Genomic DNA, 13,328 nt, shown 5'->3' on the forward strand with positions numbered 1-13,328 from the left:
CCCTTTCCGCTTCCGTGCCACCCAGCAGGTCATTCCCTAGGCTGTAGGTGTGCTGGACATTTTTCCTCCCTAGGTGCAGCACTTTGCATTTCTCCTTGTTGAACTGCATTCTGTTGTTTTCTGCCCACTTTTCTAACCTATCCAGGTCTGCTTGCAACTGTTCCCTGACCTCCGGCGTGTCCACTTCTCCCCATAGCTTTGTGTCATCTGCAAACTTGGACAGAGTACATTTCACTCCCTTGTCCAAGTCGCTGATGAAGACATTAAAGAGTATCGGTCCGAAAACCGAGCCCTGCAGGACCCCACTGCCCACACCCTTCCAGGTCGAAACCGACCCATCCACCACGACTCTCTGGGTGCGACCCTCCAGCCAATTCGCCACCCACTGGACTGTGTAGTCATCCACGTCACAGCCTCTTAACTTGTTCACCAGTATGGGGTGGGATACCGTATCGAAGGCCTTCCTGAAGTCTAAGTATATGACATCCACCCCTCCTCCTGTGTCCAGGCATTTCGTAACCTGGTCATAAAAAGAGACTAGATTGGTCAGGCACGATCTGCCTGCCACGAACCCGTGCTGGTTTCCCCTCAGCATAATTTGTCCTGCCAGGCTCTCGCAAATGTGAGCCTTGATAATTTTTTCAAAGACTTTGCCAAGGATGGAGGTGAGACTGACTGGCCTATAGTTGCCCGGGTCCTCCTTCCTCCCTTTCTTGAAAATGGGGACCACATTGGCCCTTTTCCAGTCGTCCGGGACTTGGCCCGTGCGCCACGACCGTTCAAATATTCAAATATGTACTGTAAATATGTGGGACAGCACCCGGTCCTCCTTGCTTAATGAGGAAGCTGTCCAGCAGTGTCACCCTCATGTCCAGTTCTCAGCAGTTTACCTGCTCAGCCTTCACAATGAGACAGTGGAAAGGGCTGAGCAGGGTAATGTCCATCTGCCACAAGTAAGAGATCAAAGACTTCATTTCTTCCTAGACTGGGGCTTTCTAGAAATAGTTTTATTTGTGGTAGAGTGAAATGTCAGCTTTTTTGTTCCAAGATAGGCCTCTATCCATACTCCCTTTTTGATATCTTGGTAGAAGTGCTACTGTATGCCATAAAGAAGAAGGAGAACACCATTTCTCCCTTGTTGTGGAGGGTAGAATGCCTAGCAATGGTTTGAAATTGTGGAAAGGAAGTTTTGATTGGCTATCAGGAAAAACTTCTTCATTTTTAGGACAGTGAGGCAGTGGAATAGATTGCTAAGGGAAGTTATGCAATCTCCTTCATTGGAGGTTTTCAAGGAGAGGTTGGATAGGCGTTTGTCAGAGTTTATTTAGAAGTAGAGTTTATGAAGAACAATAATTGGAAGTCTTCTCCTGACTAAATAACCCTAGCTCTTTCAGCCTTTCCTCATAAATCTTGCTTCCCAAGCCTCTAATCATTTTTGTTTCTCTGCACTGGACTCTCTCTAATTTGTCCCCATCCTTCTTGAAGTGTGGTGGGGCCCAAAACTGGACACAGTAATCCAAGTGAAACCTCACTGGTGCTGAATAGAGCAGAAGTGTCGTTTTTCACTTTGATTTCTAAGTGATCCTCTTGTTAATACTGGGCATTATCTTAATGCTAGGCATTATCTTGGCACTGACTACTGCTAGTGAGATCTTCCTGTTCCTACAGGAGGCTTGTTTACTTTGACAGCAAAGTAAAGAGACTTATGGACTCTCCAGCCAGTCACCAGTCAGTGGAGTTAACCAGCCAGTCACGCAGTGTCTGCAGAGTTGTTCCAGGCTTGGTTTGAGCGGCAAAGAACTCTTGATACGTCCCTCAAGAGAGCTCTGCAAACCAAAGTTCTTGCTGTCAATTGAGGTGGGAGGCAGTGATAGACTGCTTTTTTTTCTTTTTCTTCATTAGTGTCACTACTGAGATGCAGCAAGGTTTAGAGAGATGTGTTATCTTCTTTGTTACCACCTGCTTATCGATTATTTGAAGGACTATTTCTTCCATTATAATAGTTCAGCATTTCAAGTTAATCTAGAAACTATTCTCTGCTATGGTGTATGATCTAAACAGCTGCATTCCACTGACAACCATGAGCATATTTTCCCCTCTCTCTCTCTTTTTTTAAAGAAACTTCTGAGATTATAGGGATACAGTTGAGAAGTTTGTAGAAAAACAAACCTCCCAACTGTATAGGCCAGGCTTGTCCAACATATGGCCCGTGGGCCGCCATGCGGCCCACCAAGCCATTTTCTCTGGCCCGAGGTCCCTTACTCGGGACAGGCAAGGAGTCCTGGCGCCTGCTCTGCACTCCACGGCAGCGGTGGGGCAGCGGTGAGGCGAGGCAAGGTGGGCAGGGCTGGCCCGTGGGCCCCAGCCGGCAACGAGGGGAGGGGAACTGCTTACCCCCGTGGGGCCGGGCTCATCACGTGAGCTGCGTCCCGCCGCCGCTGCCCCAGCTACGCCTGACTGGACAAGCTGAGGACAGCACCTGTGACTTCTCCTCTGGCTCTGCCCCTTGCCCCTGGCGCGTGGCCGGGGGAGCTGCAGCATGGCCCACGCCCTGCTCGCGTGCATGGTGGACGGAGGCACCGGGTAAGGCCCCGCGTGGAGCTGGGGGCACCTTGGGGCCGGGCCGGGGCTGCGGGGTGTGTGGTTGCTGGAGTCAGGCTGGGTGGGAGGCAGGAGGAGCCCGGCCTAGAGGCACTGTATGTCCAGCTGCCTCCTTGGCAGTTCAGGCAGAGCAATGGGTTCAAGTGAAGCGCAGGAAGGATACAAACTCACACAAATGCTCACTTGAGAGAACAGTGCTATCAGCCCTCTTTTGCTGTATCTGTGTTCTAATTTCCTGCTCTTCAAGTGTTGCCCCTCAGGAGCTCTGTTTTTCAGATATTCTGGAGCAGGGGCCAGCAACTTAAGCCCACAGGCTGTATCCGGCCTGTAGAGCCACTGGATCTGGCCTGCAGAGTTTGAGGTTTTTGCCTATGATTGTGTGTATGCGTACGCTGGCGCTAAGCAGTAAGGAGTTGCACTAGGGCTGGGTAACTTCTACCTGCACTTTTGCTGCTGCTGCTACTTCCCATTCCCTAGCCTCCCTATGGCTTCAGCCTCCAGCTGGTGGGGACCGACGCTAGGGCCGGGCTGCTGGAAGCTGCCGCTGTTTCCCACCCCCACCTTCACCTCTACCCTCACTGTCCTTTCTCACCCTGCTGTGGCAGCAATATGAATGCAGTTTCCAGCTGCCTGGCCCCAGCACAGCTTCTCACCGGCTAGAAGCTGTACCAGTGCCCTAGGAAGGGGGTTTTAGTGATCCAACAAGGGACTTGTCAGAATGGCAGAACAGACGCATTCCCCTTCCCCTGCCGGATAAATGGCTCAAACAGTTTTAATTGTTTCTTCTTCTTCATTAGTAAAGAAAGATCTTCCTGGAAGTAATAGAAATGTAACTGCTGTGATTGATTTTTTTTTAAAAGTCTCAGTTTGGAAACAGCTTGTCTACTTTACTTCAGTTTTGATGGAATAAATATTTTTTATCTTTGGATGGGCTTCCCTAGTGGTCAAGTTTCATGTTGCCATCAATCTCTGTGTAGAAAAGGGCAATTTATTTTAAGACTGGATGATGCTGACAAGCCCTTCTGATGTTGCTATTTAAATTATGGTCAACATTTAAAACCAAATAAATAAATGAATAAAACCAGGGTTTTATTATGTAACCTTTAGTCATAACTAGTTAATAATTCAATAAAAGTAAATCTTCTTGAAGATTATTCTCATTGGTGTCAAAGGTCACGTGACATCACTTCCTGATGTGATACCACTTCCTGTGAGGTCTTTTAATATGGCTCGCCAGCCCACTGAGTGATAAAAAGTTTGTGATCTGGCCTCACATTCAAAAATGTTGCACACCCCTGGTATAGGCCCAAATGGGAGACATGGCAAAATAAAGATGCAGGAAAAGAGTAGTGTATAGAACTTAATACTGAACATTATAGGGAAGATATTTTTTGAGAGGACTTTTTTGTAACCCAAGTTCTTGCTTAAATTTAAACATTTCAGAAATAGCATTCTGAGGTACTTTATGGCAATAATAATGAAAGAACAGCAGGTCTTCCCTGGATGGAGATAAATTTTGGGGTAATAAAAAGGACATCCCTCAGGGGAGAGACTTCAGAGCTATGATAGAAAAACAGAAATGTTGACAGGTCAATTAGTGTCAGTAAGACTTTGAAATAACTTCGCTCTTGATCTTTTAATTCTTGACAATGTCTATCAAAGAAATAATATTTAACTAGAAAGAGACTCTTAAATATAATTTAAAAGCCTTGATGCTTCAAGATTTGATTTTGTGAATAGTAGCATCTAGTGGCCAAGCGTGTGAACCACAGATCCTGTTTTGTATTTAATGTTTTCAGCCTGAAGTCTCTTTGAGCTTCAATTACCAGTTTACTTTGAGACATTTTTAATCCTACTATTTAGAAGAAATGTTCTTTTTATCCAGATGAGAAATTAAACCCAGATGGGATTTTCAGTGAACTGACGTTAGAAATGTCAGTGGATGTTTTATGTTCCTTTGTGCTGGGCACACTGAGAAGCAGCTGTGTTCTAGTGGTTTATGTCGGAGGCTGAAAGACAACAAGTTTGAATTCCTTTCCCAACTCTGCTGCTGGCTCACTATATGACTTTGGGCAATTTGTTTAGCTTCACTTTGCCTCAGTTTTGCCATCTTCCAAATGGGAGGAGTTATTCTTCCCTACATTTGTTAAATTCTGGGAGTTAAAAATCACTATATAAATTAAATTGTTTGTTATTTCTGTTTTACGTAACATATGGAATACTTTTCGTTCACAGAAAACTGGGAACATCCTGCATACTTTGACTCGGCATACCAGGTATGAATTCAACATAATCCTTAATTAATATTTCTTAAGAGAAGTACCTACTGTATGATATTGAATTTACCTGTTGAATTGCTTTTATTTCTAGATATGTTACAACTTGTGCTTTTGCACCAGATGCTCTATTACTTGCTACAGGTTCAATGGATAAAACTGTGAGCATCTGGCAATTTGATCAAGATCAACATTTTGCAGGTTAGTACATGCAGTATTTACTACTTACTCCAAACTTTAGGCACAACATTATTTAGGAAATGGTAAAATTGCTTTTACTCAGTATGCATGCAGTATGTAATTACAAATAGTTCAGGCCCAATGTTTGATCTTCCTTCAGATTGTTTTTAGGATTGGAGAATGTCCTGTATGTTTTCTTTTCACAAAATGAAACGCTAAGGAAGGAAGAAATCATTTAAATCTGCCACTGTTTTCTCAGGAAATTTTAGACCTGAACAAAGGAACATTTTGTTCTCTGGCATCCCCTTTTCTAACTCTCCTGGGCAGTATTTAATGATGAATGCTATATTCCCAGAGCAGCACAGGCTTTACCAGTGATACTTGTGCACAAACAATGAGATAAACAGAAAACACATGTTAATTGCAAATGTAATTGGCTCTAGGAAAAAAAATGTTTGCCAATTAATATAGACACATCAGGAAATAAATGTTATACTTTGGCATTTAAAAGGTTTGTTATAAATAGGTGGAGAAAATATACTGAGCAACTTTTGAAGCACAAAAGCAGGCTTGTTCATTTTCCCCCCCTCTTGTTTAACTTCTTATCTAACATTGGTCTCCTTCTCCCTGTTTCCTAAGGAAGTGGGCTGGAAGATAAACCTAAGATGTCTGTTGAAAACTGGTCAGAGGAAGAAGTCTCAGCCTGGCTTTGTGCTCAAGGTTTAAAAGACCTTGTTGAGTGTTTCAAGACAAATAATATTGATGGTAAAGAACTGCTGAGTCTTACAAAAGAGAGCCTGACCAGCGACTTAAAAATTGGTAAGAATATGGAGGCAAGTAAATTTATAAACTTGATGGGCTAGAAGCAGATGAATTCAATGGAAATACCTGTTTTACGTTTACAGGTTATTCTACTGCCTTCTTTTTTTTCCTTAAAATGGTGTGCTCGGACAAAAACTACTGACATATATTCACCCCAATTACTCTTTTCTGAGGTTTGATTGTCCCTAGGGACAATAAATACTTCAGGCAATCTTCATTGCTAGGGAGTAGACTAATCTGCTTTTAAGACCTGGTGCATCTGAAGTAAAAGAAAGTGATGACAGTTTCTGTACATACAGGCACTACAGTTAACACTTTTCTCTTTTGTAAAAAAAAAAAAAAACTGGTTATTTTTCTCCTATTAGCCTGTGGTGCTGTGCATTTTTTGAAACACATAGTAGGCTATTTGAATTTAGTGGTGAGCTTGGTTGTAAAATTACAAAAATTGAAATAAATATGAGATCTAAAACTGTAAAAAGATATGCTTTTTACTAGCTCTTTCCTATGACTGTAGCTGCTACATCAATTTTTAAAGTTTGTTCGTTGGGATTAGATGAAGCTTGCTGTTTTTTTATGATTATTTATCCAAAGGACACTTGATAATATAGTCCTACAGCTTTATTGGAATAAAGTTGGAGATTGTATTGCAGGAGTCTGCACTGAGGAAGTTTCATATTAATAAATAATATAACAAAAGTTATTTTGAAATGAGAAGTTTAGGTATGGGTGAGTTTGAAAATAACTTTGGAAATAACTGAATTTATTTTCTGTCCCAATTGAATTTCTGGTTGTTAAATTGAGATGTAAATAAAATGCCAGCCGGTTTGTCAAGGTAAATCGAAGGATCAAGCACAGGCCTAAAGGAGAAAGGAGGCCTCTAAAAAAGCACATCTTAATTTTTTTTTTCAGAGTTTAAAGTTCTTCCTTTTACGCGAACTTGCTTTACTTCCTACCCATGGTGCTTGGTATATATTAGATCAGAGACAATCTACATATGGTTTTATTGGGCCATGGAAAGCACTAGGTGCCTCCTGAAATTCTGTGAGTTATCCAGAAGCAGGCCTCCATAAAAGCTACTTAGCAGAGAAAAATCATTTTCAAGAAGCAAAAGAGAGTTGGTTTCTATGTAAATTTTCTTAAATGTTGGAGTAGCTTAAAACTGAATTGTAGTGCTCATCAACTGAGACTAATCAGATAATACTGAGTAGAGGGTTATGTGAAAATTGAAAGCAGTGGGACTGATGATAGAGTCCCCAGGAGGACTGACCTGCTGCACACCTCATGCACTGTGGAAAAATCAACATAATCACTTGTTGCCTGAGTATTAAGATTTGTAATGACACCATCGAGAACTAATTACAATCTACAATAAGAAAATAGAATCTGATTTGGCAGACCAGAACGCAGGTTATCAGATGCAGCGGGGAAATATATTGATTCTAAATATTTGAATTACAAAATAATCTTGTTGTCCTCAGTAATTGATCTGAACAAAAAATGAAATGTGAATGCAGTTTTTACATGTGATCATTAGAATGCGTAGCATCTCATGAGAGCTGTGACAGCAAGCAGGCACTATTCTCAAGGTTGGTAAACTCAAAATTGACATACAGTGATTTTTTTAACTGTTTGCAAACTCTTGGTGGTTCTTCATGGAGGAAATAAAACCCTAACCCTCTGAAGTGATGAAGATCCTTTTAGGAAAAGAACTAGTGATGCTGAAGGCTAGATTTGAACAGGTAGCATGGAGTCCAACTCCAGAAAAGAACTCCTGTCTTTGATAGTGCACAGAAGGCATGTGGGCTGAAGGTGAAATCAGAGGGTGTTATGCATGCTTCATTGTTCCCATTTTGCTGTCTCACTGCAACAGGTTTTATTAAGGACACTTAATCTTTTTAGTTTGAGCACAGAGAAACATGTTCAGTGTGATATTTTTCAAAAGTGCCTCAGTGTCTAACTCCCATTTTAATTACTTAACCTTTATCAAACAGAAGTGGCAGGTTTTGGCCCCGGCTGGGCCAGCCTTGCATAGCCAACTCGGGCCTGTGGACCAGTTAGTAAAGTGTGCCACCAATTTTAATCCAGAATTTTTTTTTCCCAAGGTATCAAAGTTTGGGAAACACTGGCCTACATTATAAGTGAAGAAAAATTCACTTCAAATAGCTTCTCCTGCTTCTATTTTAAATGTCTTTTGAATTTTGTGTTTCCGTAAGCTGGGTGAATGTCTTCTCTTATTCTTGATATTTTGTTTCCTTTTAATTTGGAAATGCAGAATCTATCAAATTCTTATGGCCAGTTCTTTGAACTTTGACCTGTTCTTCTGCAAGGGTCCTTTTGTTGCAGTCCCTGCACAGAAAACGGTCTGTTTATTTCTTCACTTCAGCCCTGATTGATATAGTGTACAGGTGTTTTTTTCATATGTAGTATTCTGTTAGCTTCTTATTTTTTTGTCTTGTTAGTCTTTCCTTGAGAACTGATTTGCATTTAATAAAAAAGGGTTTCCTCACTTCCCCCCAAAGGCGTTTAATCGAAGAGAAGGCAACCAGCAGGTGGTTCACATAACATTTCATTAGCTTCTTTGATTGTTTTTGACACCTCTTTGAAAGCATGCTTCATTACCATGCAAATGGAACTAGCCTGTGTTTCCAGGCTAATTGTCATATAACAATATATAAATAACACAGTGTTAAATTCCATAAGATTTTGGAATTTTGGAGTTTTGCTGTCTATTCCTTCACTACACCAACAATTCTGCCCTTTTCCTTTAAAAGATCTCAGCATGTTGTTTTTTTTCCCCTGACCAAAAGGAATGTGTTTATACTTTTGAAAAAGAGATGGGAAGGTACCTTGTAGAAAATTTGGGCACCAGCCTACTTGGTTGGCCTGTTTACCCAACTGACAAGGAAGTAGAAGGACAGGAACCGGAAGAAAAAAACAGTTCTTATTTTCTGCACTTGGGATGCCAGAAGGATACTGTTCTTATTTCTGCTATATTCTCATAATACTGTAACAAATAGACAACCACATTTGCAAAAAGTGCAAAATTTGCAAATATTATATAGATATATATCATAATATACATTATATATATATCATAATATGATATAGAATTGATATGTATATTATATATCACATATAAATATATATCATAGTGTACATATATGTATATTATATCAATATAATATCTGCAAATTTTGCACTAATACATAATACAGTGCAAAATTTGCAAATATATAGATATAAAATAATATAGATATGATATATACATTATTATATATGATATAACCTTTAGTGACATACATGATTACTTATATTTTTTCTATAAGGCTTCTACTTCCATGCTCTTTTGATGGCCAGCATAGGCCATTGGTTTCAGATGAAGAGTAACTCCATAGAAACCTGTTGAAAATACGGATTTTTTAAAATCAAGTTTCCAGAAAATGAGCATTGGATAATTCAGTGTGGTCTGAGTGCTCATTAACCAGGAGAGGGTTGTTGGGGCAACCATGATGCAATAACCTTTGTCATATGCCTGTTAGTGAGGAATTTAATCAGTGTGTTGTAGAATATGGAAGTTGCTTAGAGAAATTTACAACAAGGAAAGTTGGTTCTTTTTTTCCCATTGTTAGCTGATGATCACGAATCCATCTTACAATATTATTATGAAAAACTCTCCCTAAGAATTAGCAGGAATCTGTTATCTTGTTTCCATTCTTGCATTATATGTCATATAATCCTTATTAAAATGATGTGGGTTGATTTTGTTTCTATTTTTCTTATGCTGTGGCATCTGCTGTCATTGCTGATTAAAATGACTTTCATATCAGTCTGACTGAGTTTAAATCTTCTAGCGCACGTAGTCTGAGGCAACTGATTATTTGTACAGTAAAGTGGGAATCACTGGGGTGTTAAAAGCACATTGGCAGAGCATAATAGTTTTTCATGACAATACCATCACTGGACTGAACAGGTTGGTAGCAAACCTTTACTCCAGTAGCAAAGATGGGAAATCTTACTGGATTAAGAACTAGCATTTACTACATTCAGTGTTGTACTTCTGCCAAGAGAGGTAAAATCTCATCTATTACAAATCTCCAAGCACAAAAAGGAAAATTTTATGCTGTTGCAAACCTGGGTATTTTCTGATATCTAACCTTATTTCCATCCTTGATGGGGTTGAAGATTATAACCTGATAGCTGTTAAGACTATAAAATTACTTGATTGTCAGTGTGATTTTGCCCTTTAATTACAATTAAGCTGCAAGAAACACCAGGGCTACATATTCAGGTTCACAAACCACAATTTACTATCTGTAAATTGGGAACAAATGACCTGGAAGTACATTCTTCATAAAACAGAACATGTTCATTCATCAGTCGGTGCTTCCACTTCACTAAAATAATCAGGCTATAAATTCTATGGTAATGGATCTTGGAGCCCACTGGTGCCCTATGGTCTTAGCGTAGTAGGACTGTCTGTTGCAAAATAGCTGTGCTCCACTTTTTCAGTGGATGATGGTGACTTGAAAAATGATAGGGCTTAAAGTAACCCTATCTAGTCACCTAGTCCGAACCCTTGCTCAAGGCAGGCAGGACGAGCCTTGTCTAAATAATCCCAGCCAAGTGTTTATCTAGCCTGAATTTATAAATGCCCAGTGACAGGTTACACAATGTCCCTAAGATAATAAGTTTCAGTACTGAACCAGCTTCTGCTGTCCAACATAAATTTCCTCAGGTGCAACAATTTAAGTCCATTACTTCTGATTTTGTTGCCTTTATATGCAGAAGAATTACTGATTTTTTTTTTTTCCTCTATAAACACCTTTATTGTATTTGAAGACTCTCATCTGATTCCCCCTACAAACTCTGTGATTCCAGCTTTCCTCATAAGCAGCTTGAACCCTCAACAGCCAGCACCTCAATTGGGAATTCGGAATCAAAAAGCAGTTGCTCTACCCTCTGCTGCCAACTAGCCACAAAGAATGTGTTCTGCTATCTGCCCATTTTGGTGGAAGGAAATCTTGAGAGATTTTCACAGGTTAACTATAGGTACTGGGCATGCGTTTGAGTATCTTGGAAATATGGAGTATCTTGGAAGTATGGGTCTTAAACTTGTAATCCCTGATTTTTGCAAATCAGCTGCTCTGATCTCTCTGCCACTATCACTGCTTCTCTCTTTTTGGAGGTTGTCAGGCAAGGCATTTCATAGACTTTCAACAGTCAGCACCTCAAGAATCAACACCGGGTGCTGGGGCATATGTTTGCATAGTGAGTGGGACCCTGGATCTTAAACCTGGATCTTCTAACTTGCAAAGCAACAAACTGTCTTCTCTGCTGCTGGCCTCTCTCCAGTTCTAGAATTATTATCTAAGAGGGCCAAATTAACTTGAGGGCCTCCAAAAGAATTTATTTGAACTTCCCCTAAGCCTAAGATCTTCAGTGTTCATGGTGTTGGACATGGAGTTACTCTTTTAATTTTTTTTGTTTGGGTTTGCGCAGTCTTCCTAAAGTGCTTAGAGCCAGCTCTGTGTTCCTACCTATGTTCTTAGCGTAGCTGACAGTTTCTGAACTGGTCAAAAGAATTTGAAATAATATATTCATGTAATTTAAATATAGAAATACCAATTGCAGATACTAATTATATGTCAGACTTTGTAACGGCTTTAGTAAAAAAAATGACTAGATTAATATACATTTTGAAATTGTATTTATGAAAAAATTGTTAGTAACTTTCTGAATTGTGGTTTATTTTTTAAAATAAAAAATGGTGTCTGGTCTGAGTCAGGAGGCTGCATAGATACTGTCATGGAATTATTTTCTTCTTGGGTGCTACTTTTCTTGATTTCAGTCAAATGTAATAATTTTCTTAAATTTGAAAATGATGTGCTAGTGCACTTACTCCAAAGTGCACTGTCCCCACCTCTTAGGTCCAGTAGGGGGACAGTCTACATCTACAGTCAGTGTTCATTATGGTATTTTAGGTGGTACAATGACAATACTGCAGTTTTGCCCTATTTTGGCAATAATCATGTCAGCATTAGATTAGTTTCTCACCTTTGTGAATCGGAAGGAAAATAAACTGTTTCTCCAAAAGGGAAAATAAATGTAAGTGTTTCTGCTCTCGCCAATATTATCTCTTGTATTTAGTGCCTAGTTCCATCCTAGAACATCTGTTTGGCAAAGGTGTTAATGAAGTGAAGTGCAACTTAGGAATCATCAGTATTTAATACTTAATATGAAATGCTATTAAAAACAGTTAGTTGTACAGGAGCTGAGTTTAGGACCTCCATAAAATAACAGGTGATTATCTACTGCCCCCAAAAAATGTGCTAGCTTAGATTTTAGACTATTCTGTAGTGCCTTGTGATACTCAGACAGCTACAAACCAGGAAATGAAGACATAAGATATATACCAATGTATATATTTTTTTCCAAGGGGGAGGCTTTATCATTTAAATATCTACCCCTACTGGTCCCATATTTGGACCACAACCTCACCTTGACATGAAGCACACCACAATTTAGTTCAGTTTGACTAAGCGTGTAGGGTGCTTATACACAAGCATGGAGACTGCTCTGACGCACTGGAATTCCAGCGTGTCAGAGCAGACTCGTTTTCATTGAGGATGCTGGGGTGTGGCAATTGCCATGCTCCAGCAGCCTCCTGCGTCTCGTGTATCAGCATTCCTACACTTAAAAATGGTAGTGGGGGCACGTGAGCTAAAGCTCATCGAATGAGCCTTAGTTCAAGCACCCTCACCACCATTTTTAAGCATGGGGACGTTGATACAGGAGACAGGGTGGTACTTTAATTAGAGCAGCTCTCAGAGTCACTCTACTTAAAGTGCTGCCCCACCCCTCCTGGAGCATGTGTAAAAGTTCTTGTAGAGTCTTGAATACTTAAAGTAGTAATCCAAGTTACAGTAAAGGTTTTTCAACCTTACCAATGGCAGAGCTGGTGTTTCTTTCTAACACTGTATAAAACTGATCCTCAGCCCCTGCTTTCCTAAGCTAGGATCCTCAGCTCACACAAGCATTGAAAGAACTTTTATGAGTGATGGAGGGAAAAGTGATGAAGAGGCTCTGTGTATTCATCTGTAGCCTCAAAGAGGCTCAAGTGGCATGGCATCAGTTTATCTTACTGAGTTGTAGGGCTGTGTGAAGCTTCAGTAGCTGATTCGATTCAGAGGACATTAGGCCCAATTCGATTCGAAGCATCCAACTAGATTCAGAAAAGATTTGGCCATAGACTAAACAGGTAGCTGACACAGCTGCCTCCAGCTGGTAAGTCTATTGGGGTTGTGGGAGGGGGGAGGGATTTGGGCTGGGGCTGGGACAAGCAGCCCAGCCAGGGAGGGGGGGCATGGGACTTGGGGAGCAGGGCGTGGGGGTGTGGAATGCGGGCACGGCAGTGCTGGGACCGGGGGCTATGTCCTGCTGGCGCTTGGC

At 40.6% G+C, this 13,328-nt stretch overlaps 1 protein-coding gene across 4 annotated transcripts in view; it reads left to right on the top strand.

The window, feature by feature from the left end:
• The window catches only part of WDSUB1 (WD repeat, sterile alpha motif and U-box domain containing 1), a 68,090-nt gene that overhangs the window by 38,026 nt on the left and 16,736 nt on the right, over positions 1–13,328 (top strand). For 3 of the 4 annotated variants that reach the window (XM_025199965.1, XM_006020349.3, XM_025199966.1), the window contains 3 exons: positions 4,837–4,877; positions 4,972–5,078; positions 5,697–5,876. In XM_025199965.1, the coding sequence (XP_025055750.1) occupies positions 4,837–4,877; positions 4,972–5,078; positions 5,697–5,876 (328 nt within the window). Of the gene's footprint in view, positions 1–4,836; positions 4,878–4,971; positions 5,079–5,696; positions 5,891–13,328 lie in introns of all 4 variants that reach the window. The other variant, XR_003093235.1, reaches the window with a different exon arrangement.

This window comes from Alligator sinensis, unplaced genomic scaffold (genome assembly GCF_000455745.1).
Source record: "Alligator sinensis unplaced genomic scaffold, ASM45574v1 scaffold389_1, whole genome shotgun sequence".
Classification (NCBI taxonomy): Eukaryota; Metazoa; Chordata; order Crocodylia; family Alligatoridae; genus Alligator; species Alligator sinensis.